Source organism: Dermacentor andersoni, chromosome 1 (assembly GCF_023375885.2).
Source record: "Dermacentor andersoni chromosome 1, qqDerAnde1_hic_scaffold, whole genome shotgun sequence".
Classification (NCBI taxonomy): domain Eukaryota; kingdom Metazoa; phylum Arthropoda; class Arachnida; order Ixodida; family Ixodidae; genus Dermacentor; species Dermacentor andersoni.
In genome coordinates this window covers 221,555,301-221,580,849 of record NC_092814.1, presented here as the reverse complement: position 1 = coordinate 221,580,849, position 25,549 = coordinate 221,555,301, and the positions used below count along the sequence as shown (strand labels likewise).

The following is a 25,549-nucleotide window of genomic DNA, read 5'->3' as shown; positions in this document are numbered from 1 at the left end:
TGGGTTTGACATGGGAACTTTTTTCTGCTAATAAGGCGGAGACAACAGCAAGGGAGACAACCGAAGTGCTACTGTCAACTGAATTTTATTTCCTATAGCTTCACGTATAAATACATTGCTGGCAAACAAGTATCGAATCGTCGGACATGAGCTCCTACCGTATAAGGGATCATTACTTGTCGTTTAAAGAAAGTGGTGGAGCGCTGACACAACTAACACCTGCTTTAGTTATCATTAGCCTTCCTTCTACTATTTCTCTCGTGCTTGTGTCAACGCTCCTGTACAGGGCTTTGCATTCATTGAAAAGTGGAAGGCAACTTCATTCATGGCATTGGTCAATTAGGTGCGTATGTTGACTCCGATCTACGTTCTGTTTGATTCTCTTAACGTGTCACTTAAGCGCATAACACATTGTCCAATATGCATACATATTTTGCCACAGGATTTGGGACTCAGATATACTATATCATTCCGTCGATGCACAGAATGAACGGAAGCTGGTCATTTTGTGCGCAACTAACGAGGTTACTGACTATCTTGTATTGCCCTGCGGAGATAGGCGATCAATTTCATTCACTTTTTGTCCTGTTACGTTGCCTTCATAGTCAAGCCAATTGTTAAAGAGAACTTTTTTTGTTTGTTCTTATTCCCTATACTTTGCTTGGGTGGCTGTTTGGCCGAGCAAACTGGATCGATCCCGGAGATCGTCTAATCAAAGATGGTGACTTGTTGTGCCAATCCTGTTACCAGAGCATGGTATATGTCCTCGCAAGGGATTTCATGTAGTTTGCAACGCGTGGTCACACTAGAGGCAGTGCAATGTCACAGTAAGCATTAACCAATAGAGCTAACCCACAAGTGCGGGCAACTGCATATCTCAACAGGCCTATGCCGGAAAGCTATCGTCTGGCTTTGACAATCATCTTCCGATGGACACTGGCCATTCTTGTTTGAATGATTTGAACGCGGATAGGAGCATCTTTCCGCAACACAACTTATAGAACTTTTCAACTCAAAGTGATTCAGTCACTCATGTATACTGCAGGCTCTATTCATTAAATAACAGAGTTCCTATACAGTAGCAACATCGGTTTACTCATTCATTAAATAGTTAATAATTTCAGAACTTAGAACCATGATTCTTCGTCGCCAACTATGTTCTCCCGCCTATGCAGGGCAAGGTCCTCTCACAGCGACCTTGCGCCAGCAGGCGATGGCTGCAAGTTTCCTGAGGTCATGCCTCCACCTATGCCTACACCGCCCTCGACTACGTTTACTTTCCTCTGGTACATATCTAACTTGACTTTTATCTCTTAATGTAAACTATATCATCAGCTCGGTATGTTTGTTATTTTACTTGTACAGACGTCTTCCTGTCCTTGTACGGTTCTTAATTTCTAAGTTTCAGTGTTTTAGCCTTCAATCAGCGTATACGCTGATTGCGCATTTTCACCCCCAAAGATATCGGTAAGCTACCATTTATGGCTTGAGAGGGCCTGCCGTGTGCTCTCCAAGTCACTTTTATTCGTCTCCAAATTTTCTTCTCGTGATCCGGGTCCCTATTACCATTTGACCTAGATACCCGCATTCTTGTACAGCTTCAGAAGGCTACTGTCAATCAAGAATTTTTGTTCTCTTGCCACGCTACATAAAATTATTCTAGTCCCTTTCGTATATTAATGCCGAAACCAACCCTTGGGTTTCGTCGGTTCATTTCCTCAATAATTTTTGCGTCATCACTAGCGTTGCTCAACAGAAGCAGAAGGAGACTAGCCATTTTCTAACCTGCCCTACAACAGCAACGATACCGCTCGTCGATTCAAAATTGGCCATTGCGCTGTCAAACCTTGACAGGCTAGTTTCATTTCCTTTCTTTTCCAATACAGCCACATTTTAGGAGCCTAGCAATTTTACGCACGGCGTCACGCTATAGAGAGATAGAAAGAAGGGAAGAAGGAAAGACAGGGAGGTTCACCAGACTGACGCTAACGGCAGACATCACCAGTTGTGCTGCAGTGGCGTCTGCATGAACGAGCCAGAGCTGGAGCTTATATTCAAGAAGACGTCTGAGATTCTCTGGCAGCCTGAGGTTGAGAAACACCCCCAAAGAAATCGAGAGCAACCATTTGAAAACTCAATTACTTAGCGACAAGGTATCTTGCACGCCTACCGCTACTAATCTCATTAAAGAACGGGGCAGTCGAGCGAGCGTGTCGTCGAGTTCTCCACCACAGTTTTCCCTTATGACACTCGGAAGATGACGCCCGGCTTTGCGTAACTACAGAAACAGCTTAGGAGAGAGCGCCCTCCCGAGCCCTTCTACTTCGCTCATTCGTTTTCATAAGCGCGACGGCGCCCCCCCCCCCCCTTCTACACTTGGCCCTCAGCGTCTCCTGGCGAAGAATGAATCAATGAGCGCGCGCAGTTCCATTACACGATGCCTTTCTCCTTCCTTCGCCCCCTCCCCCTTCCAGCCTCGGTGCCCCCGGGCCACTTGTCGCGAGCGGTGCTGAGAGCGCCACGCACGGGGTCACTGAGCTTTCGCCTGGCCGATCTGCGACGTCGATCGCTTCGCTTGCTCAGTCAAGAAAGAGGAGCCGATAAGAAAAGAACGAAGCAATGACTTCATCTTTTTTTTTTTTTTTTTTTTTTACAGTTAAAACTAGCAAGAGGTCGACCTTTCAACGCTTGTCCCTGAGACACCAGTCTTTCCCTACCATGCCTGCAAGGCACATTTCTGCACAATCAGTACAATTCTTTCTAGCTCGCGTTTTTTTTGTTTGTTTTAAATTCTTGAAGAGGGAAAACGCGATGACTCCTGCAAGTGTCTGACGATACTTGCAAGAAAACGACGCTAGCGCTTTATTTATTGAAACAAATGTTTGGGGTACTTTAAATATTTTCCCCAATACAAATGAAGTGGGCAGAAAGTGCAAGATTGAGGGCAAAAGTAATTTTACTGACTTCGCAACGATACGCCTTAAAAAAATAATCAATTATGGAGTTTTACGTGCCAAAACTATGATCTGAATATGAGACACGCCGTATAGTGGGGGCAGTCCGGAAATTTGGACCACCTGGGGTTCTTTAAGGTGGACCTAAATCTAAGTACACGGGTGTTTTCGCATTTCGCCTCCATCGAAATGCGGCCGCCCTGGTCGGGATTCGATCTCGTGACCTTGTACTTAGCAGTCCAACACCATAGCCACTCAGCAGAATGCAGTGAAGAATGCAGGGAAGAAGAGCTTACATGTAGTACATACAGGATGTCTCGCGTATAGATATAACCATGCTCTTAAACACTGAAACAAAGTTACAACGTAGAACGACCTAACTGGCAGCGCTTTGTTCGTAGCCGACTTCAGATACTCCGAATATATATATATATATATATATATATATATATATATATATATATATATATATATATATATATATATATATATATATATATATATATATATATATAGCTTGCACGTCACGTCTAGGACGCAGCTGTTCACAGTCCTGGGTCCCAAACATGGCGCCTATGATGACGACAGTGCAAGCGATCTATCTTTTGTAGGGGGCTTAGAGAGGTAACTATAGTTGTAACCCATTACGCAAGTTGTATTCTAGACAATTTTAGAGCCTATTAGGAAACACTCAATACAGCTATTACATTTAACAAGATGTTTTCCTTTTTGTTTTACCCGCCGTGGTTGCTCAGTGGCTATGGTGTTAGGCTGCTGAGCACGAGGTCGCGGGATCGAATCCCGGCCACGGCGGCCGCATTTCGATGAGGGCGAAATGCGAAAACACCCGTGTGCTTAGATTTAGGTGCACGTTAAAGAACCTCAGGTGGTCAAAATTTCCGGAGTCCCCCACTACGGCGTGCCTCATAATCAGAAAGTGGTTTTGGCACGTAAAACCCGATAATTAATTATTATTCCTTTTTGTTTTCGGGCACCGAAGGCTAGCCCGGTCAACATATTTAAAGAAAGAAAGAAACCGTGGAAGGCGATTCAACCTTCAGTTGAAGTCGATGAAAGACAAAGTCTTCCTGAGTGAATTGGGGATGAAATTGTGCGGAGGTCGCCGCGCACCTCAAATTTCGTGTCACGCTTCGCGTGAGAGGAGCAGGAGAGCGTCGGACTCAAATTTATTTATTTTACTACCCTATCTTCGGGATCCGTCCACATTCTGACGCATGATGACGCGTTAATTAATTTTAAATAATTTCCAGGATTTGACGTGTCAAAACTATTACACGATTATGAGCCACGGCATTATGGGGGAAAAGCCTCCGTGGCGTAGTGATCACAGTACCGTGCTTCAGTGCTAGAGGTCCTCTGTAGAAGGCGGCCTTTGGACTTCTTCATTGATTAATTTGTTCTGAAAATCACGATTTCGCCATAAGGGCGAACAAAATGAATGCTATAGCAACATGTTAGAATATCACACGAAGTAAGGCTCGCAGCTTTAGTGGCAGTACGAATTGCAGTAAACATAAGCTGGCTAAGCAAACACGCTTGGCATGGCTTGCGCATACACGCTTGCACAGAAAGAATTCGATGACCGCGAGCAGCCTTGGCTAGAACTACACGGTCTTGTGGGCGTGGTCACCTTGCACCGATCTCTCGTTCCTGTAAACCTGTCTTCGCGCGCGTAACACTTATCAGCGCCGCATCAATCTACGCTAAACACGCGAACGAGGCGGAGGAAACCGCGATAGCCTTGGCTCTTCATGCCGCAAAAGGCCCGGCGTCCATTTTCTCCGACTCGCGCACGGTGGTCAGGGCTTTCTTGTCCGCTCTAGTTTGTAAACACGCAGCCGACATCGTTAACAGATGCTTTCGTATTAATACGCGAGAAGAAACTGCAGGTCATACCATAGCATGGTTCCCGGCCCACATGGACGATGCAACTAACCGAGCGGGTTGCAACCCTAACGAGCAGGCCAACTGCCTGGCGCGTGAATTCACGAACCGCACTCGAGCTAGCGGTCCGGCTCTCCCGCAGGATTGCCCCTTCAAAGATAAACTTAAAACCTTTCACGAAATTACGTCACATTACAGACACAGCAGGAGAAAATTCCCTCCCCCAGCCCGAAACTGAACAGGGCTCAGGCTGTTACTTTCAGGCTTTTACAGACGAGATCGTACCTCACCCCGAGAGCGCTTAGTTGGATAGACCCGAACTTTCCGCAATCGTGCTCCAAATGCGGTCACGCGTGCTGCTCCTTCGACCACATGCTCTGGCTGTGCCCGTACAACGCGGGCTCCGACTTTCATAACAAGTCCAAGTGGGACGCCTTGCTGAAGAGCTCGGATTTCCCAAATAAACCGTCCAGAAGGCCCGCGACGTCGCAGAGAGTCACCATCTCCCTGTCCCGTCGTGGGCGGAGCCACCAACTTGATCGGGGAGCCTTCGATTCCTCCCAATCAAGTTCCTCAGGACACTCTAATAAAGTTCTTGTCACTGTCACTGTCTCGTTCCTGTACTGCGACATGCTCAAGGCGGGCACGATGTGCGCTTTAGAGCTGCAGGGTTTCTTGTCGGCGTTTTCGCTACGCCACCTGTCCCGACAGCGCCGCGTCACCCGGCGTTGAGCTGCACCACACCCAGTAGAACAATAATGTTCCCGCATCTGGACCAACGGAGTGCCCTTGGCTCGTATATGCGGGCCTTCTTTGCGTCACTGCAATTAGCGCTTCGCAGGGGCTCCTAGGCTGGCGTTCTGACAATCAGCACGTGGGGGCATGCATGCTCAATGTGAGGCACGCGCTGTTTCGCTGCAGAAACCGCGCACCGACAGGTACCACCGTGGCTACCACGTGTGGGAAAACGATGACATAAGCTGGCGGGTCTGCATAGCTGTGCTTACAATTCCTTCCAGCAAGCAAAACTGTCTAACTTAGAATGTCTTAGAATACAGCAGCTCCTTTGCACCTGTCTGCGCGATCGGAACGCGAGAACGCCTAGACACATTTCGTCACCTGGTGTTCAAATTCTGACGCAAAGGCAAATGTTTCGGTTAATGTGACTAATGTTCTTCAGAAAACGTAATTAGACTAGTGAAGTCAGTGATGTTACGCGTGATTATCCACGACTGCGCAAGATCGCATGGATTGTTCTTTCAATTGATATTGCAATAAAACGGGCAAAATGCGCCAAGTGCCTCAACGCGATGGTTTGCACGCGTGAATGTATGCGTGTTGGTATTCATTACGTCATCCATTTATTTGTCTAATTTGCTTCAGTCTTACAGATAAAATATGTAATTGAGGTCTGGGTTTCTGCTTTTCTGCTTGCGCCAAGCTAGCCATGCAATTATTCCGGCTTATATATATATTCGGAACATCACAGTGACCAGTGGTTGTAGGGGCACATGTCGGGCCACATTTTTAGGCTGCATTATCTCCGGCAACAGCCTACCATAAGATGTTAGAAACATGCCCGCTACGAAAAAGTGGTAGTAACTAGCTAAGAAGGACTGTCGTTAAAATACGTTCTGGCTTGCGCACCTCGATTGCAGTGCTCTTAAGCTTGCGTGTTTTCAATGAACGGCGGCAGCGTGCACAAGCGCGCAAAAGGGTTTCAGTCGGTTGTCGACATCAGTCTATCGCTTATCACTGGAGACCAGCTTCTCAATAAAGTTGGTGGCATGGCTGCCAGGCTTAGGTGTACGCCGAGGACGGTCGCTCCTTTTGGGCCTGGGTCCGGGCGTCGTTATTTGAAAAAATAATAAAACGAAACGATTGTGCAGTGATATCACATGGTGGAACCTATTTGAAGCGAAGCTTTCGTGAAGCGGTTAGTGGAATGTTGAAGATTCGCCCATTTCATTCCAGCGTCATTGGCGTAAAGGAAACTGGCGCGCGCGCATACGCGCACCCACTACGCGCACCCGTGCTCCGCAATGCGACACGCGCGGCGATCCCCCGACAGACCTGGTTAGCGTTGGCACAACGGAAGTATTCGCGCAATTGTGGCCTAATGACACTAAAGAAAAAGTTATAGTCTAATGGTTACAGAATCAGGCTACTGCGCTGGGGAACGAGGTTTGATCACATGGTCGGGCATGTGATTCAGTCTTCTTTGTTTGTTTTTTTCAAGTGTGAGCTGTTTGGAAAGACAGCAGCAGCACCCAACAGCCACGGTCAAGAACGTCCGGGAGGGTTCGCAAACAAAGCTTCGCTGTAGAGAACAATACTTGATCCCCGGTTTCATGCGCGCAAACGCTCATGGTTGTCATTATTTGTAATATATGTCGCGTTATTTCTTGAAACACAGGGAAAACTACGACGTAATAGGGATACCTTCCCGGAAACAACTGTATGCTCTGTTTGTCGCGACTCCCCAGTAGATTTGACATAATACTTTTGCTATAAAAGGAATGTTTAAGAATTTGCTTAGCCAATTCTGACACTTTACTTAAGTAGGCGGGCTGCATAAAAATATCTTGACTAGCTCCAAGACGACAGCAAATTAGATACTGTTGTTCACATTTGCCCAGCCGGTGTGCCATCTTTTTCTTGAAAAATGTTTGCTTCTAGCTACGTGAAATGAAATCACTGCATAATGTTCCAGACAACGCAATCTCTTTCGCGGAACAGCCCCGTGCAGCCTAAGAAAGGTAACAAAAGACGTCCTTTACTTTCCGTGTGCGACGGAAATGGATCTATGCATTTCTTTGCTTACTGTTCTCTAAATCAGCTTGGGCATTGATGAGACGAAAGTCGCGCGACAATGCAACACAGAGCGGATAAGATCAAAGCGCTGCAAGCACTTCACCGCACTCCAAGCGCGGCCCGCATACAGCCGCCGAGTTTTTCGATAGATATGAATACGAGCGACCAAGTACGAAACTTCAAAGGGCGGCGTTCATTTTAATGTGACTGCAGAGACGAATCGTGCATAACGACATTTAAGAGATCGCGTAGTCAGCTTAACACCTTCATAAGCGACTCATGCTGCTTTTTGTCACTTGTGGAAGTCTTTGTGCCGATCTATGAAAAAAAAAATAATAAGAACTGAGTATATTTTCGCGCGACCTCTCTGCAGAAAGCGTATATATTTAACAGCAAAGCACAGCGTAACAACGCGATTACCGCATACTGTATCAAGAAAAAGCACATTGAGGCGTGCAGAAAACACTCCTCAGAGAGGGCTATCTGCGCCGAAAGAAACTTACAGAACGGGGATTTCGCGGAAAAATGGCAAATTTCGGTGTCGTCTCAGAGCGCAGCATGCATAGAAGTCTGCATATTTTGATATGTAGGTAAGCAGTGCACTACTGACAACCTATCATTTTAATCACGAGATATACGCATGCAGACAGCAAAAATGGAGCTTTTCATTGCGATAGCGATTATATGGATACCCCAAGCGCATTTTCGCCGTCGCCGTGAGGCTCCTTATGAAGTCCAAGGGCGATAACACCGTCGCCAGGCGCCCTACGCTGCATGCGAGTGAAGGCGTGCGAGGGGAGCCGACATCGCGGTTCAATCTCGCCCGCGCGAAAGAGACGAAAGCGGGCAGGAAGCGCGCCGTTTCTCGTCGTGCGCGAGGCACCCAACGTTGCGAGGCGCCGGGAGGAGGAGCCAGAGGGTGGGGGGACGTTCTACTTTGGCTGCAACTGCGCATATGGCGGCTGCGCGCGATCGCCCAGCCGTATCTTGAGAGCGATCTGCGTTGGGGAGCAGAGTTAGGTGCGTCGGCGGCTCGTAGCTTTCTGCATGCTATGTGTTCTCGGCGCTCACTTTTCGTTGAAGTGACAGACAGCACGAATGTCACTTCGCTCACTGCTGTTGTCGCGTCTATTCACGCCAGCGTTTTGACAGCGAGTTTCCACGGTCATCGAGTCACATGTGTTCACGTTTGCTTGTGCGCGCGTGACACCATGTATAGTTAATGTAGTTAGGCCTATGTTTACAAGTTTATACGACCGATAAAGCTACTATACTTACTTCATATAGCTCTCCACTAATTTGCTATGGCAATCGATACTTCGGCTTTCGGACGAAACTGCGACTTTTTGTACCTGGCGCATTCCTCAATCCTAGACAGCGATAGAACGCGCTATACTGGTCCTATAGGCTGGCTCGCGTATGCTGTGCATGTTTCATTTTTATCTGGTGGTGTTGGGCTGCTGAGCACGAGGTCGCGGGTTCGAATCCCGGCCACAGCGGCCGCATTTCGATTGGGGCGAAAACACCCGTGTACTTAGATTTAGGTGCACGTTAAAGAACCCCAGGTGGTCGAAATTTCCGGAGTCCTCCACTACGGCGTGCCTCATAATAATAAAGTGGTTTTGGCACGTAAAACCCCATAATTTAATTTTTTTAGATGTTTATCTGGCTTGAGTTCATGTGCTGAAGCTCAGTCTTGGGGGAAAAATAGGTTCAGGGTATTCGAATATACTGTACTTGGAGCTATTCTCTCTTTTTGTTAGAAAAATAATCGCTCGCGCGCGAATGCTAAATAACGGGTTTTGGCCCGAATTCACCAAGCGCGTTGTGTAAACAAGTGCCTCGTGCAACGGTTGGTGTCCGCCAAACTATGGGAACTTTGTTCTATACATGCATGCTGCGTGAAGCCTGACGTATCGTGAGCAATGAAATATTGCAGCATGAGTGGAAAGGGGGCCTGCGATAAAGCAAAGTAATTCGCACTATTAAGAACAGCAGCCCCCTTTCGCAGGAGCACCGTCATTTCAACTAAACTGGCGCTAATATCCGAAGGTACCATACGTCACATCTTGTATTAATCTTTCTTGTATCCTTTAAAAAAAAAAATAAATTATGCGGTTTTACGTGCCAAAACCACTTTCTGATTATGAGGCACGCCGTAGTGGAGGACTCCGGAAATTTCGACCCCCTGGGGTTCTTTAACGTGCACCTAAATCTAAGTAATGCGGCCGCCATGGCCGGGATTCGATCCCGCGACCTCGTGCTCAGCAGCCCAACACCATAGCCACTGAGCAACCACGGCGGGTTCTTGTATCCTTTAGAATTCCTGCTAAATTAATTTTCACCCTTTGCTCAAGCTCACGTGCATTATATAAGTGTCGCGTGCTATATCACATATGTTTGCTTGCTCAAAAAAAAAAAGAAGGTAAGAGTACATGGTGGCCGATTCTTCCGTTTTTTGGGTTGGCATCGCTATCCCATTGAAGAAAGTTAAAGTGGCGCATTGTTGAATCCAATTTGTGTAACATGTTCTGTGTATTTAAACATTTTGCAATCTTTCGTGGAACTGCGTTGTGTCAGGACGAGCGCCGAGGCGTCACGGGAGACGAAAGTCACCGTACGCATATTTCGCTACAAGGGCGTAATGTGTTGTATAGAGAGATGAGAGCAGAACACATTCAAAGAAGAGCACCGGCGAAAAAAAGAAAAAGAAGATTACAAAAGGAACTGCCTCTTACCCGCCCTTTCATCATCATACCGTTGGCTTGCATTCACGAAAGGTAAGGAATAGCCTGGGATATGAAAACTATAAAAAAAAGTGTAGAACGAGAGGTGTTTCAGGGCTCTTTCAAAGGGAAGAAAAGAGTGACAGGGAGAGAACAAGCCCGCTTTATATATGTACAGTTACATCTCGCACCGTTACTTCCTTGACTCTAGCACCCTTCCTCCGTTCCTTTCCTCCTTACTAGTGCGTGACGGCCGGGGAAAATAAGCAGACGCTCTTTCTTGTTTTTTCTTCCTTGCGTTCTCCACAAGTAGCTAGACGGCGCTGCCAGCGCAAATACCATTGCATCGAAAGGTTCAGCCGGATTGTGGTTTTCTTCGAGGGTGGGACTACTTCGTCACGCGGGGAGTGCTGCTCCCGATACATTGTTCGGCGGGCCCCCGAGGCCGGACCTCTTCGTCCCGAGAAAAAGCTCGCCGGGGTCCTCCGCTATGAATAATGCAAGCAACTTCAGAGCCCGTGCGAGTAACGCAATTAATGCGCTCTCTCCAAGAAACTCGAGCCGCGGCGCTCGCAACGAAGGACGCAGCAGCGAAGTGGTTCAGATTGAATACCAGCGCAGACCCCGTCGACTGAGGCGCACGTTCGCCGAGAGTGTAAGCGTAAGCGCGGACAGCTAGTTGCGTTGCGTTAAGAAGGCTTATGCTGCATTAGACGCTCGGCTCAAGCATTAATTGAATAGCGAATGCACAGGAAGGTCACAGTAACCAAATACGAAGTTGAGCGAGTAGTTGCTGCAGAGTTCGACTTGCAGTGTTCTACACAGCCTGACATGATGAAATGAGAGCTAAAGTTCGTAGTTTCAAAACTTCAGGAACGCGCGCGCACACACACACACTTTCTTTTTTCCTTGTTAGATTGACCGCGAAGCAACATGAACTTAATAAGTTACTGTGTAACACAGTAACAGCAGGGTTTTCCCTGGATTTCTTTTTAATGCTTCTTACAGAATGGATGACGAACAAAGAGAAACACAGATCAGTGTGGCGTGAGATTAGATGGGATGATGAGATTGGGAAATTTGCAGGCGTAAGCTGGAGTCAGTTGAGGCAGCGGTAAGTGGAGATCTCTGGGAAGACACCTTCATCCTGAAGTCAAACTCTTACGTAATTTAAATATTCTACTAAAGAAAGTGCAACTTAATTACTTTTGTGATTAACTTGGCAAACAGCAACTGCTTGGCTGAGTCAGTAATTTGTACTCTGACATAACTAGTTGGCCGTGGTAACTTGTACTCATTAAGTGAGTTGCGTGCAACACACTTGTGGGATAACTAAATGTAATCTCTGCTTGCAGCCAGAGAAGCGTCTTAGGCTGCGCAGCGTGCATTAACGCCAAGACGATGCATACGCAACAGGCAGTGCTGAATGCCCAACGTGGTTGCAGAAGCGGCATACACGGCTCTTGGCCCTCGATGGCTGCAACCTCTTTCTCAGCGATGTAAAAGCGTCTCCTCTTGATACAAGTTGTCAGAGTTCGCAAGAGGGGATCGGATATCGGTAGCAGTGCAGGTCACCTTAGTCGTGTCCTAATCGCATCACGCCGGCAAAGTCTCTGAAAATATTGCACACCTATAGTGCAGTGAGTTTTGTTCCAACGAGGCCAACAGCTTTGCAGCACGTCGCATACCACCTTTGCACTAGAGAGTGAACTTCACGGCTAAGAGCGTATTCTCATGGTTTGTTCCTACGCCGTGGGTGAACAGCCCAAGCATCTTGGCGGAGCGGGGATTGGTCTGCTGCGCTCCAGTGGCGCGGGTGGCAGCAGGAGTCTTTAGGCTTGCAAACCGTCTCGGATTTCACTTAGTTCCAACGTCACGCTGTCGAAACCGTCATTTGTCCCAGATTGATCCTTGAAGTAGCTTGATGGTTTGTTGAAAAGGTGGAACGCCCCTCGCAGCATTTATGTATACTGCAGTCACCTCGAAGAAGAAGTTGCGGCTCAGTTCTATTTGCCTTTGTCGGCTATGTTTAGCGGAGCCAGTATATACTCCATCGCTAAAAGCTTGTCGATACACACTAAAAATCAATATGCATGAGAACATTCGTCATGGCAGAGTTTTCAAGTTGGATTTGCACCTAAAGCTTGTACATTTCAGTGAAGAATCCAGTAGTGCAACATCGAAGGCATCAATTAGCCCCCGCCCCCCCTCTCCCTCCTTAAATAGCGCCGCTTTAAGGCTAGAGGGGAAAAGAAAGCTTTAAAAAATAAATAAATTGAGCATGTCATCAGCCAATTTTTCTTCTGTATAATATGAACAGCTAGAAAATTATAAAGCTGCATACGCAAATTTTCTCGAGCTTCGATATCTGCCACCATAGCGCATAATCGTCTTCTCTCTTCGCACTCTTCTGCTTTGCATTTTTGCACGTTCTCCATCTTGTTGCAGCTCATTAGGAACTACTGATGTTACAGACAATTTGCGTACCCTTATTATCACCACTATCCTTGTCACATGCACTCATAATATTGCCGCGTATGTCGTTCAAAATTAATATTTACAAATAACTGCCACGGGAACTATACTTTGCGACCGTGTTATTTGTCAACGTGAGCTCATTTTGCAGATGTAAATTTTCGCATTTTAGAACTTTCTTTCATTTACATTTACACACGAAGTCTATTTATCTGCAATACATATATAGCCGAAGACAATCATAATCCAAGAGACGGATTCATTTTTGAGAATGTTGACCGTAGCCACATACACCACTGGCGCAGAAAGCTATTCGTGTGCAGGTGCAGGTGCAAAGGGCACCGACCTCATTTAACGTTTATCGCTCTCCTGCGCATCCTCCCGCGTGTACACAGTGTCCGCTCTCTCCCTCTCCCTCTACCCCTGTGTAGGGTAGCAAGCCGCATGCTCGCCTGGCTTTGTTCTTCTTGCTTTCACTCTCTCTCCCTCTATTTTATTTCCACAAGTAGCCCTACCAAAATGCGCTAGCTGCAGCCGCTCGCAGAACCCTTGCCACAACGCCATCCACCTGGATTTTATCGACTAAAGAATAAACCACTGCTTTGTTTCTGACGTTGCGATGAAAACTCTCTGCCACGTGCTGCACAGCTACCAGCGGCACCGCATTGTGTCACGTTACGTCAGACACACTTCCGTCAATCCGCTGAATACGTCTATGTCTGATATTTCAAAAGTGCTACTCGGGAATAAAGTGCTGCAAGGTAGGAGCGACTCTGACAACCACTGCCTTAAACTCTCCAACAGAGAGAGAGAGAGAGAGATTAATAAAACTTGAATACAATAGCCTGGTGACCATATGCACAACTATCTAGCTTGAGGCTGACATCGAGACGTCGGTTAGCCTTCACAGGAGGTGGGAAGGGGAGCACAAAGAAATAGGCAATATACTCCCTCGTTTGATCTATAGCTAAGAAACTTTAAAACAAACTTTCTTTAATTGTACTCCTGAAACTTTACAGCCATAAATTGTTTCCCCTTGGCTCCTAAATGAATTCGACTGAACTTATCTAGTTCAAAACAAAAAAACATTAGACGCAGCGAAATAATTTTTACATGAAGTTGTGGGGTTTAACGTGCCGATACTGCACAGTTTGTTCATATAGGGACGGAGTATTCCGTATCAATTTATACCACCTGGAGTTCCTTAACGTGCACCGAAATCGAAGTGGACCAGCGTTTTTTTGCATTTAGGCCCTTTCAAGATGCGGCCGCCGCGGCCACGAATCACACCTGCGACTATGCTCAGCAGCAAAAGACTAATATCCAGTAAGCCACAGCGGTGGCTCACTTAAACTCCCAGCTTTCTCTTTCTGAAATAGGTTACGCAAAGACATACTTGTACACGTTACAGAAAAAAAGAAATTCATTACAACTACAATTACTTAATTGAAAAACGTAATTCATTAAAGTTACCAACTATCCCCCACAAAAACAATCGAGAGATTCCTCAAACGTAATTGATTATGTTACTTTACTCGCCTTTGCTATTACTGCATGAGTACAGTAAACAGAACAAGCTGGCTTGACCCTTTCAGTACGTCCCCTGCCGCCCCTCACACATTGCTTACCCTCGCTAACAATCGCGTTTCAAAAAATTCGTCGGTCATGTTGCGTCGTTTTTGTTCTAAAGACATCCGCAACGACACTAAGAACTTGCTCGATGTGCGCGATGGTGGCGGTGTTGTAACGTGCAGACAGCTTGCGCACAAGGTTGTCGTTACCCAGCGTCTTGGTCCTTTACGAAGCGTAGCGATTCATTGTTGCTTGGTCTTGGAGAAGACGCTCCCGGTTGGTCAGTTGAAAGAATAAAAAATGCAGGAGATCCAACGAGTTGGAATCAATATATAGAGAAGCTTTGTGTGAGTGCTGAAATAGTCGTAACAGGAGTACACACGCGCGCGCACGCGAGCTTGGGCGCACGCCAATTACATCGTATCTTTAGTTAACCGGAGTTGCTGACTACTAGCGAGTACACGGACACCTTGGACGCATGATGGTTTCATAGGCAGCATGCACATGCGTACGTAGCGCAATTCGAATACATTCTATCCGCTAGAAGCGTTTGCTTCCTTATTACCGCGCAGGCGCGGATGCGCGAAGGCGAGCTTTCTGGTTCTTCTTTGATCTCTCCCCCGCACAGCCGGCGCCACCGCTGCCGCAGATGCGCGGAGGTGAGCGCCATCTGGTGGTCTTGTAAGGAACCGAGAAGCGCGTGTGGCGTGCGTACTCTGCTGCGACTGGTTGGTCTATTCGGCAAAGGAACAGGCATGCCACAGCCACGGTCACAAAACCCGGCGAGGTTTGCAAAGAAAGCCTTCGCTCTTAAGAATTGTTCGCAGGTGGCTTCCGCGCTACAACTTTCTTAATGGCTCCGTCGCTATTGAAACGCACCCGCCGGCCACCTTTTGGTGGAGCGTTAAGATGAGGAAAGAAATACTGAGCTCCCATGCAGGTTCGCCTGCCTGAACATGCGCATCCGCGAGGCTGCTGCGTGGCGCGATCGCGGGCGTTCTACGTTAGTTATCTTCAAAATCAGGTGCGCAAAGCGACGTAGCCTCTTACAGCTTGTCTCATCAATAAAGTAACTGGTTACATGTAATCGGTTACTCAAAAAGTAATTGAATTACAGTTAGCGTTACCAAGTACCCAGAATAATCGTTAAATTTCAATATTATCCAGAAATGTAATTTATTATGAATAATTAATTTCATGTAATTCGTTAGATACAAGTCTGCGCAATGTGCTTGATAACCTTTATACTTCAAATTTCTGCAAGCTGAATTTCATCTATTCGTCCCTGATTTATGATGACATTTTGCCCTTGAAGAGCATTCTATGATTCGAATTTGAAAAAGCCACTTCTTTATAAAGGCTTTATAAAGGCTTTATATATGTTTTTGTGAGTTGCAAATAACTTGAATGTAACTTGGATGGAAGCAGGTATTTTTCGCAGTATATCAGTACTATACTTGAATAGAATGACTGAACGACTGAAACTTGAGCTAGCGTGTGTGTCTTTGCCGCCACCTTTCATATAGTTGGCATGCTTTTCGTTTCTTCTTGTGTACGTGTGGTTGCGTGCCCGCATATCAGTAATATGAACTTACTTGAATACTGTTATTGCGATGGCAACTATATGGACACTCCGGGTGCATTTTTGCCGCCGGCGTTGCCGTAACCGTGACGCTCCGCATAAAGTCCAAAGGCGATAACACCGTCGTATGCCGTATGCTGTATGTGCGAGTGAAAGCGCGCGAGGGTGAGCCGACGATCGCGGCTCAATCTCGCCCGCGCAAGGGAGGAAAGCGGGGAGGCAGCGCGGGAGGGAGGCGAGGCGGCGTTCTACTCTGGCGGCAACTGCGTAGTTAGTGCGGCCGCACGTGGTCGCGTGCGCCCTATCTTGAAAGCGATCTACAGACGGCTCATACCTTTGTACGTTCTGTGTTCTCAACGCTCAGTTTGTGTTGAAGCGATAGACAGCACGAAGTTCACTTCGCTCGCCGCTGCTGCTGCGCTTCCTCACGCCAGCGTTTGGACAGCAAGTGACCGCGGTCATCGAGTGTGATGTGTTCATGTTTGCCGGTATGCGCTGACACCATGCTTGTTAATTTAGTTAGTAAGCGAATTCTTCCAAGTCTAAGGGCCAATAAAACTAATATACTTACTTCGCATAGCTGTCTACGAATTTGCTATCGCAATCGACGCTTCGCCTTTCGGGCGGAACTGCGACTTTTTTGTTAAATCAGTTAGGTGTAAGTGGAACTTATGAAGACCCTGTATAACTTGAATTTATTTACCTGCATTATCGCTTTTTATTTCTTGCTTGTGAATATTAAAGCAGAAGTTTAAACCAGCTCCTGATTGCGATCTACTATCCTGCAGTAATTAACGAACTTTTTCATCTAATTTCACAGTTGGATGAAAGTGCACAGAAACCTGCCCTTTACAGAAACAAAATATGGGGCCCTATAACTTAAAACTATTCCAAGATGTTTTTACTCCAATCTCTTGACGTCAAACTTGCGTAATCGCCGACGCAAGCATCGGGCGGTGACCCACTGGGCTGGCTGAACAGACCAATCAAACGCTCCCCTCGTTTATATATAGGAGATCACTTTTATTTGCTTTAAAAACGAATAACAGTGCCTACATCGATGGTTTTTTTTTTAATCTAATTGGCTGACAAGAAGCGAGGAGCACGCTGAAGTGGAGAGAGTTTGGTGGGGCCGAGCCAGCGCACTGAAAAAAGATTACCGGATGAAGAGGAAGATGCTGGGGTCTGCAATTGGTCCGCTTTCCCTTACTTAGCTTGCAGTGGCTTGTATAAAATCGCGGTGGCGTGCGACGGACCGTTAGAAATTCCGCTAAAACGGACCCTCAGCAAAGAAGAGTTGGCAGAGCGATGTCGTAAACGTACCGAAAGGGCTCGATAACGTTACACGGCCACGCAAAAAGTTTTGTTACACGCAAATAAACCCATTCTCTCCGGCTGGTGCCAGTAGCCAGTGACTGAGCGATCGGCGGCAGCAATCTTCTATTCTTTTCGGAAAGGGGCAGTTTCCAGCTATTCAGAAAAAATCCAGTTTTGTTCGGCGTATTAAATAACGCGTGTACGTCACTTTTCCGCATTGAGTTTTCGCGGTTTTTAGGCGTCGAGTGACAGACAGATGAAGTAGGTGCAGCCTGAAACCTTTTGACCAATAGCAGAGGATTAATGGCGAAAAGGCATCGAATCAGAAATAATTATTTTTATTTTTCTCGATTTCATCCTGCCTAATGTGTATGTACACGTCATGTCAGATGGGGAGCTCTCCCGGTTTTTGGGACGTCGCATGACAGACAGGCTAAGGGGGGGGGGGGGGGGGTCCAAACAAGTTTTTCACCAATCGCGGAGGGATGATTGCAGAATTGGACAAGTTTGGAATAGCTTTACGTTATACCGCCCATGGAGAACGCAGTTTCAAATTAACATAACACAATCGTCCTTACAGAATTTGCCACTCGTAGCGCATTCGTAATGCACATTTAAGGAATTTACGGCGTCACCTTGGAATGAACGGAATCTCTCCTAGCACTATTTTGTCATACTGAAATGAGCGAGCTGGAGCACAGAGAAGGCCCAGGGCAAAGAAGGCACATAGTAATACAGAGCAATTGCGTTTAGTAATGCTGTTTCTTGGTGGCTTTCTTTCATATTTTCCCTCTTTTGTATAGAACTGGCTGCTACCACGTACCATTTACGATACCCGACAAGTATATAGTATGGCTCGGTTTTGAAAAATAAAGGTTGTTGAAAGTCGCGCAGCGAGTGTGTTTCTATGTGCCTTCTCTTGTCCCTGTGCCTTAATTCTCTGCGCTACAACTCTCTCGTTTAAAGATGAACAACCAAGAAATACACATCGTCACTCGCACTGGCTTCCCTATCTTGTGGATTCCATCTTACCACTCGCTTTAAAAGTTGGCCTCACCTGTAGTAATTGCTATGCGAGGTAATCGGCAGTTATTCTGTGCAGTATCGCTTGCATGTGGGGGGCCTGGGTGACAAAATATTTGATTACTACCACGAAGATAAGAAATAGGGTTTCGTTGTTTCCGAATTTCAGCAGGAGCTGATATTCAATGTTGAAATAGGCATGTCGAATAATGTTTACACTCAAGTGCCAAAGTGCAAGGCAGGTTAACCGAGGTGGACAGCAAGAGCTCCACGCGAAGGGCTATTTTACTGCATCCTGCGAGATAATTAAAATTTTCTAGGCCACAGTAATCATGGCACAGAGCCTCGGAGCTCCCTTAGAGCTCACATGTTTTGGCAGTTGAGCCCAACTTTTCAGGCGAACAAGGAGTGTCCTGCAACTTTCCAATCAGTGACAAGTCAGGAAACACATCTTGCATCAGTTAATATAGGAAGTACGAGCGTGCGGTCGGTGCGTTATAGTTTCGCAGTATTTTCTGGCGTGTCCTGACGTCGCATGGAGACAGCGAAGATTTCAGAACGATCATTCTTATCTCCCTCAGTTAAAGACTGAGGGAGATAAGAAAGGTTAGAAAGATTAGAAATATTCTGTGATGGATGAAACGTGTTTTGAGCCGTTAGCCCTGAATATAGTGCAATGGCACGCAAGTTTTATACTGTTCATTTTTTGCCTCTAACTTAGCGTCTAGCTAACTGTGCCTCTCTGACTATCTCTATAACTAATGCTCGGTATTCTGGAAAAGCCGGCGCTAATGTAGCCTGCTTTCCCATTTATCTTCCCTTATTAAACAACATCTCCTCCTTCACCACAGCCGTCACTCAGTGCACACTGTCCGAAAGATGCGCTTAAATGAATATCTCCAATATTGTTAAGCAATTTTTCAACCACCGAGTCGGCTCGCACGGCGATTCAGCTAAACCTCTGCAAAGTTTCTGCTCGAAATTATAATTCGCCAACTAAGAGGGGCAATTCTGAAGTTGTTTCCCTCTTCTGAAATGTTGCTTTGTCTTCCGCAGCTCTGTTAATATTGTGCGTCACGCTTAATTGCCCCACGAACTTGAAAATTTTACCATAGACGCCCTGACGCGTTGACCCGCTTGTTTTTACAAAAAAGTTTAGCCAAAATTTTATTTCTACGTTTTGCGTGTCCTTCGTTTCACAGTGCTCGTAATATCTGTCAGCAATCAGCGCGAATGCTTGGCAGTCGATCGGCCGATTTCGTAGGTCATAGCTGTTCTTCGTATTCAATTTTTTTTTGTTTTTTACCATTTTCTATTTTTCAGTTGACAAGGCATTTGTGCGCATGAATGAGTGAATCTAAACTCGGATTGTTTCCTGAGGCTCATAAGGTCAAACGTGCAAGTTGAACATTGCGCAGCGTGTCCGCATTTGGCTTCATGCGTAGGAAAACATCGAGCACCATGCAGTGGAAGTGTGGAAGCTTACAATGTCTTTGGTGACGACAACGCCGCCGTCAATGCGCCGTCCTCAGCGCTGCGAATAGAAAAAAGAAACAAAAATCGTGCATCGAAAATGGCATGCGCTTCATGTAGACAACAGAACACGTGAACGTTACTGTGCATTTGGTTCAGTCCGCACGTAGAAGGTTGTGAGCTCTTGAGCGCAACCACGTGATTCCTAGGAAGCGTGCCACAGAAAGTAGGTTGTGTATGTAAATGCTACTACTGCGAAGTGGTAGGATTGGGAGTCTTCCTGCAAGCTTAAAGTGTGCAAGTGCTACGTCGGTGCTATGTGTTGTATTCAATTGTTGTGTAGTGGCCCGACAGCTGTAAAGTTTGTTCTATGATTACACCATGATTGCAAGAAAACGTGAACCTGGAATGAAGTTCATTAGTAAATTATAGACCATCAGGAGAGAAAGGTATCGCGGAAATTTAAAACGCACATTACGAAGAGCGAAGAAGCCGACCATCTCGGTCAACGGTGACATCATGCAAAAGGGTCTAAGAAAGTTGGCGAGGACTGATGATGAAAAATTTTTTCGCTTTCCTTGGCTAAACACGCATTCTTAATCATCTAAGGATAGTATAATGTCTCCTATATTGCCCAGGCATTCCCCGAAGTTGAAGATACCGCCCATACACGGCATTCAAAACTTCGTATTCTTAAGTTGCAAACGGGCACATGCCCCGGTTTCAAAGTCGCCTTCATAATATAAACGCGAAAACTTTGATTGCAATATACGCATAACAGAAGATGTGAGGCATTTTAGGAATCGTCGTTTAATGCTAAACAGAACTTGCTGCAGCGGATATGCAAACATGCTAGGAATTTATCTCTTGTTTATACTCGTATGTAAACGAAAGACTGAGGGGGTGCCTTTGCTTGTTCTTATTGCATGCCCCAAATATTTCCGAATGCATTGCTTTTTCTTTTCCTTAGATATGTCAACTGATATATTTGTAACACTTTGGTCTTCATCTATAAGCGAAAATTTCATGCCATATCAGATAACTAACTTTGTCGAGAAGGCGGGCAAGCAGAAAAATAAGCCCCTCCAACACAACTAGAGTAAAGCATTCTGTCATCAAGTCATATTTGAAAAATAACCAGCAACAAATTAATCTAGCGAAGGAAAGTATAACTTCGAATCTAAGTAAAAGCTCAGGTTCATGTAGCACAAGTGATAATTTTTTGTGCAAGCAGCCCCTTTATAATCGAATATTTTGCCGCAATTCTGTTTTAAGCATAATGCCTTCTCTCTAGTTGATTGTCCTTAGTAGTGGCCATTCGGTACCGTAGATTATATGAATCATACGCCCTCTAGCGAAAGAAATAATCGTATCATACAACATGAAGTGTACTGTAGAAGCTGGCGTGACGAGCTTGGTCATCCATGAACACTTTTTGTGTAAATACGCCTACCAAACTTAAACGTGCCACCCACTTTAGTAAAGTTGGTGTAACATTACCGAGTTGATCGAGTATGTACAATTACTATTGCCTGTAATTCATGGCGAGTGCGTGTTCGGAATTCAAAATCACAGAACGCCACAAAGTGCTCGGCGGACGCTTTAATTTACAACTAAATGCTAGCATATATGAATTAATGAGACGCATCCTCGCACTAGCAGTAATGGAACTATTGTATATCGGAAAATATTTATTAACACAGAGGATAATAAAGCATCGACCATTTGTTTTACGACTATTACGCATTCGCCGTAAATGCATCTGCATTAGGTATTTCGGATTTAAGTGCGTCCGTATTCGGCTGCTCTCGCTACTTTTGATTTGAATTAGCTGCTTTAAATGTTTAAAATGAGTTTTTTCATCGTATATAGTAATTCAATTTAAGACACTATCTAAATTACCGTCAAATTCTGAGTTGTGTCGTAATAAACAAAAAAAGGCTCCTTCTATTGCGTTACGCCGCCGAGATTTCAGATCCAGTGCACTTTAAGGCGCAAGAAAGAAATCTCAACGGAGTGCTAATGGCAGAATATTTCTTCATCTTGGCTTCTTTCTCACAGTCGTGGAACTAATTGAACAGCGTTATAGAATAATACACGCCAAATCAATTACCACTTGAAGGGCCTACAAAGAGAAAGTAGAGTAAAAGGAAAGCGTTGCGTGGATTTGCCATTATGCTACACAGCATGCCCATTTGAAGTTTCGTCTTTGACATACAGGGAGGCAAAGAGATTGCCAAGGTTTGCAGACATCGCCAAAGCTTTGATTAATAAGTCTTATATTATTATGCCCTTCAGATTTATTTAGAAAAGTGTGTGTCCATCAATGGCACCGTCAAAAAGGCCTTGTAACTCTCTCATGATAGGCCCAACGTGATAATGCTCGCTAAGTAATAACTATTTATCAGTTAGCGAGCATTTGTTGTATTGGGATACTCGCCGTGGAAACATGTTTGCAAGAAAAAAAAAAGCGAAACACCGCGAAGGCAGTAGTCGGCTACAGAAAGAAGCAACTCAGTTTCTATCTTTCTGTACACCGGAATTACATTGGCGCTGTTATTTTCTAAAGAAATTCAGTCACTCCATTTTCGTCACGACGACTCACTCCTGGGGACGTATTCTGAAACGATCGCCGCGGCGAAAGTTTCGCACTGGCCACGCCTCCGCCGTTGCGGCGCGCTCTGAATGGCTGCTTTGACAAAACCGGAAATTCAGGTGGCGCAAGTGAATTTCCGGTTTTGTCAAAGCAGCCATTCAGCGCGCGCCGCAACGGCGGAGGCGTGGCCAGTGCGAAACTTTCGCCGCGGCGAACGTTTCAGAATACGTCCCCTGTACAGCCGGCTTTTACAGCTTCTCCAACCAATGCTATACAGTATGTATGTCGCTCCCTGCAGTGCTAATACCTTATGTTCATTTTACATGTGTACTTTTTTGCGGTTATAAAAGCTAATTGTTCGTTCACTGGTTATCGCGTCCTGTCACTCTATCACACTGTGCCATGCACATGTGTTAGAAATTCAAACAATCACAGCAGACAACGTAACTGGTGTAGCGAGCTGCAACATTGCACAAATGTAGCACAGAGTACCTACGTACTGACGATGTTTTGAAAATGAACGGCGGCTATTGGCCTGTTTCACTAGCGCTCTCGCTCTCGCCATTGTCCTAAAAAACAACGCCGCGTGACAATTCTTTGCACTGAACCATAATCGTATTGCGTTCGTCATTTTAATACCAAAGCCCTGGATTTTTCCGAACACCATCGCAAGCCGAAAGAGCCTGGTTAACCTCCCCAAATATCCACCAACCTACTACAGTTCGTTTTTATTGTCGGCACGAAGGACGGTATCATCGGTACATATGACGCCATAACTGACGTAGCTAGCTGGGCGCCAAAACGCGGTGACCGCAACTCATCTCGTCGGCACAGAAACCACTCACGCGGAGAAAGGCGCCACTTCAGTCGCCACTTGCCGAGTTCGTGTTCTAGCCACGCATGCACCCCACCATGGCGTTGCCGCCTGAAGCGCAGTTGTTTTCATCTCCGCCGTCAAGTAAGTCCGATTATTTTCTGCAAGTGGGAGTCGCCGTTGTCATGAATAGAGCAAAGCATTTCAGATTCGATCCACCGAGAAGCAGCGAGTCGGCACAGCATTGCAATTAACGACGAAGGTGGATGTGACAAGATGTGCGTGGACCCCTTCAATGGCAAGTTATCCGAACAGTCTCCGAAGCGTGCTCCTGTCACGACACGCTTATATTATCTTTTCGTGCCCCGCACGTCGTTTCGGTGGGGAGCACTATATAGGCTTTGCTGGTAGCAAGGTCGTCACAGAATAACATACGCAAATATGGCCGCATGTGCCAAGCGTCCATTCCTTGCGGACGGAAAAACAACGCGATAAATGGGTCATGAAAGAGCGGACAGGACAGGTGCCGTGTTCATGTTATGTTCCGTTTTTCGCTATGTTTTCGCGTCCCGTGAAACCGCACCAACAAGCTCAAGTTCTCGACGGACCATGTCGTTAAGACCATACGCGGTAAAACGAGTTAATATGACTGCTACGGTGCCCCTTTGGTACACACAAAGCGATGCCCGTCATGACAGCCTGCTTTCAGCCGTAACCCCATAATTTATGCTTGACTGCGCACACGGGAGAGCGAGTGGCCGCAAACAAGCAGTCCGGCAGAGAAGTACACTCTTGCCCGGTCGTGTTCCGCATCAGGATCTCGGTACGTAAAGTCAACAGTCCTCATGGAACTTCAAAGAGAGCCTATAGGCGCCGTGGAACGCGTCATGTATATATCAGTGTCGCAAAGTGCTGCACTTCAAAGTCAGCCGTCGGAATAGTCTTTTAGCTACTGTTAAATTATGCACTCCACATTCGTCATCAATACTAGATTAAAGAGATACCTATGTACACGGAGCAATTTGACAACGCAAGGATCTCGAGCTTGCAATTCGGCGTCAGCACTCGCTTATCATGACTCCTGGTCTATCTTCTCTCTGACACCCAAAAGCCCTGCGTGACCAAAGGAATCATTAGGCCGCCGTGCTGTATCGCACCAGTACATGAGTCCACTCAAGCTATGGCCTTGGCGTGGAAGCCTGCGTTAGCGTGAAACATCTTTTTAAGTTAGCTTTGGCTGAGGAGTGTAGGGCTATCTTTAATGAACGGAAGTATACGGCGGCACCGCACGCTACCTAGGGCGACACAATTCCCCCACAGGGTCACTACTCCTTCAGGAAGGATCTGCTGTCTCGGCGCCTCTTGATGTTTTTCAGTGATACCAGCGATTCTACGCGTACGTGATTCTTAGTGATTGTAAGCGCATGGTGGCGCTTTCCTTCATATTTCGTTCTCTATCTCCATTGTTGTTCACGCTTTATGCTAAAGGAATAGAATAATGACTGGAATACAGTGAATTAGGTTGTGAGTTATCTTACATACGTAATGGGCGAATGGTGCAACAGAGGCGTCCCTGGGCTGATGTATGCGAACGACATAGTGCTGCCAGCGGACAACGCAAGGGATTTACTGAGACTTGTGAATAGGTGTGGCAATGAAGTGACATATCTAGACCTTATTGCTACTTCAATAGTCAACTTTGTTCCTGTTTCTCTTGGTCATCTTTTTTTTTCCAATAGCGTCGTTAATTCACGATGCGTCTCCACGTTCGCCCCCATTTATATACTGAAGTTTTTCCTCGGCTGCTGCATTAAAAATTGGCGCTACGTTGGAGCACTTGCCGGCAGCCCTCTGAAGGCTAGTCCTGCCTGCAGCCAACCGTCCCCTCATCTCGCCTTTATGGAGTGCGGTTCTCACCGCAACAAATTGCATAGGATTCACTCAGAGCAAGGACACATGTGGTCGCTGCTTAGCCCATTGCAAGCTTTCTTCGTCATTCAACTTTCTTTGTAATGCGAATGTGTAATATGTATATGTTCAAGTGACTGCACAAGCTGTGCTCTTGTGGAGCTTGGATCGCTCTCCTCAAGGGCTGCTGCAGCCGTCGTGCACGCGCCTCTGATTGTCGGGAGCACGCGCAATGGCGTGCCTTACTCGGGAAAGGCACATTCACTCGGACAGCAAACGCCCCATTCCAGCAAACCATTACCGAGTTCTCATTTTGGCAGGCAGCAAAGCCGTGAGCACTCTGCGTGCACATAATAATGAGGCTTGCAGAACTCGTCTCAATATTTATTT

The 25,549-nt window shown here is 46.2% G+C and overlaps 1 protein-coding gene across 1 annotated transcript in view; it reads right to left on the bottom strand.

Annotated features, from left to right (window-relative positions):
* LOC126547949 (phosrestin-2-like) overlaps window positions 1-25,549 on the bottom strand; it is a 519,260-nt gene that overhangs the window by 380,549 nt on the left and 113,162 nt on the right. Inside the window, exon 2 of the mRNA XM_072289367.1 lies at window positions 19,855-19,902. Coding sequence (XP_072145468.1) covers window positions 19,855-19,902 — 48 coding nt within the window. The remainder of the gene's footprint in view (window positions 1-19,854; window positions 19,903-25,549) is intronic.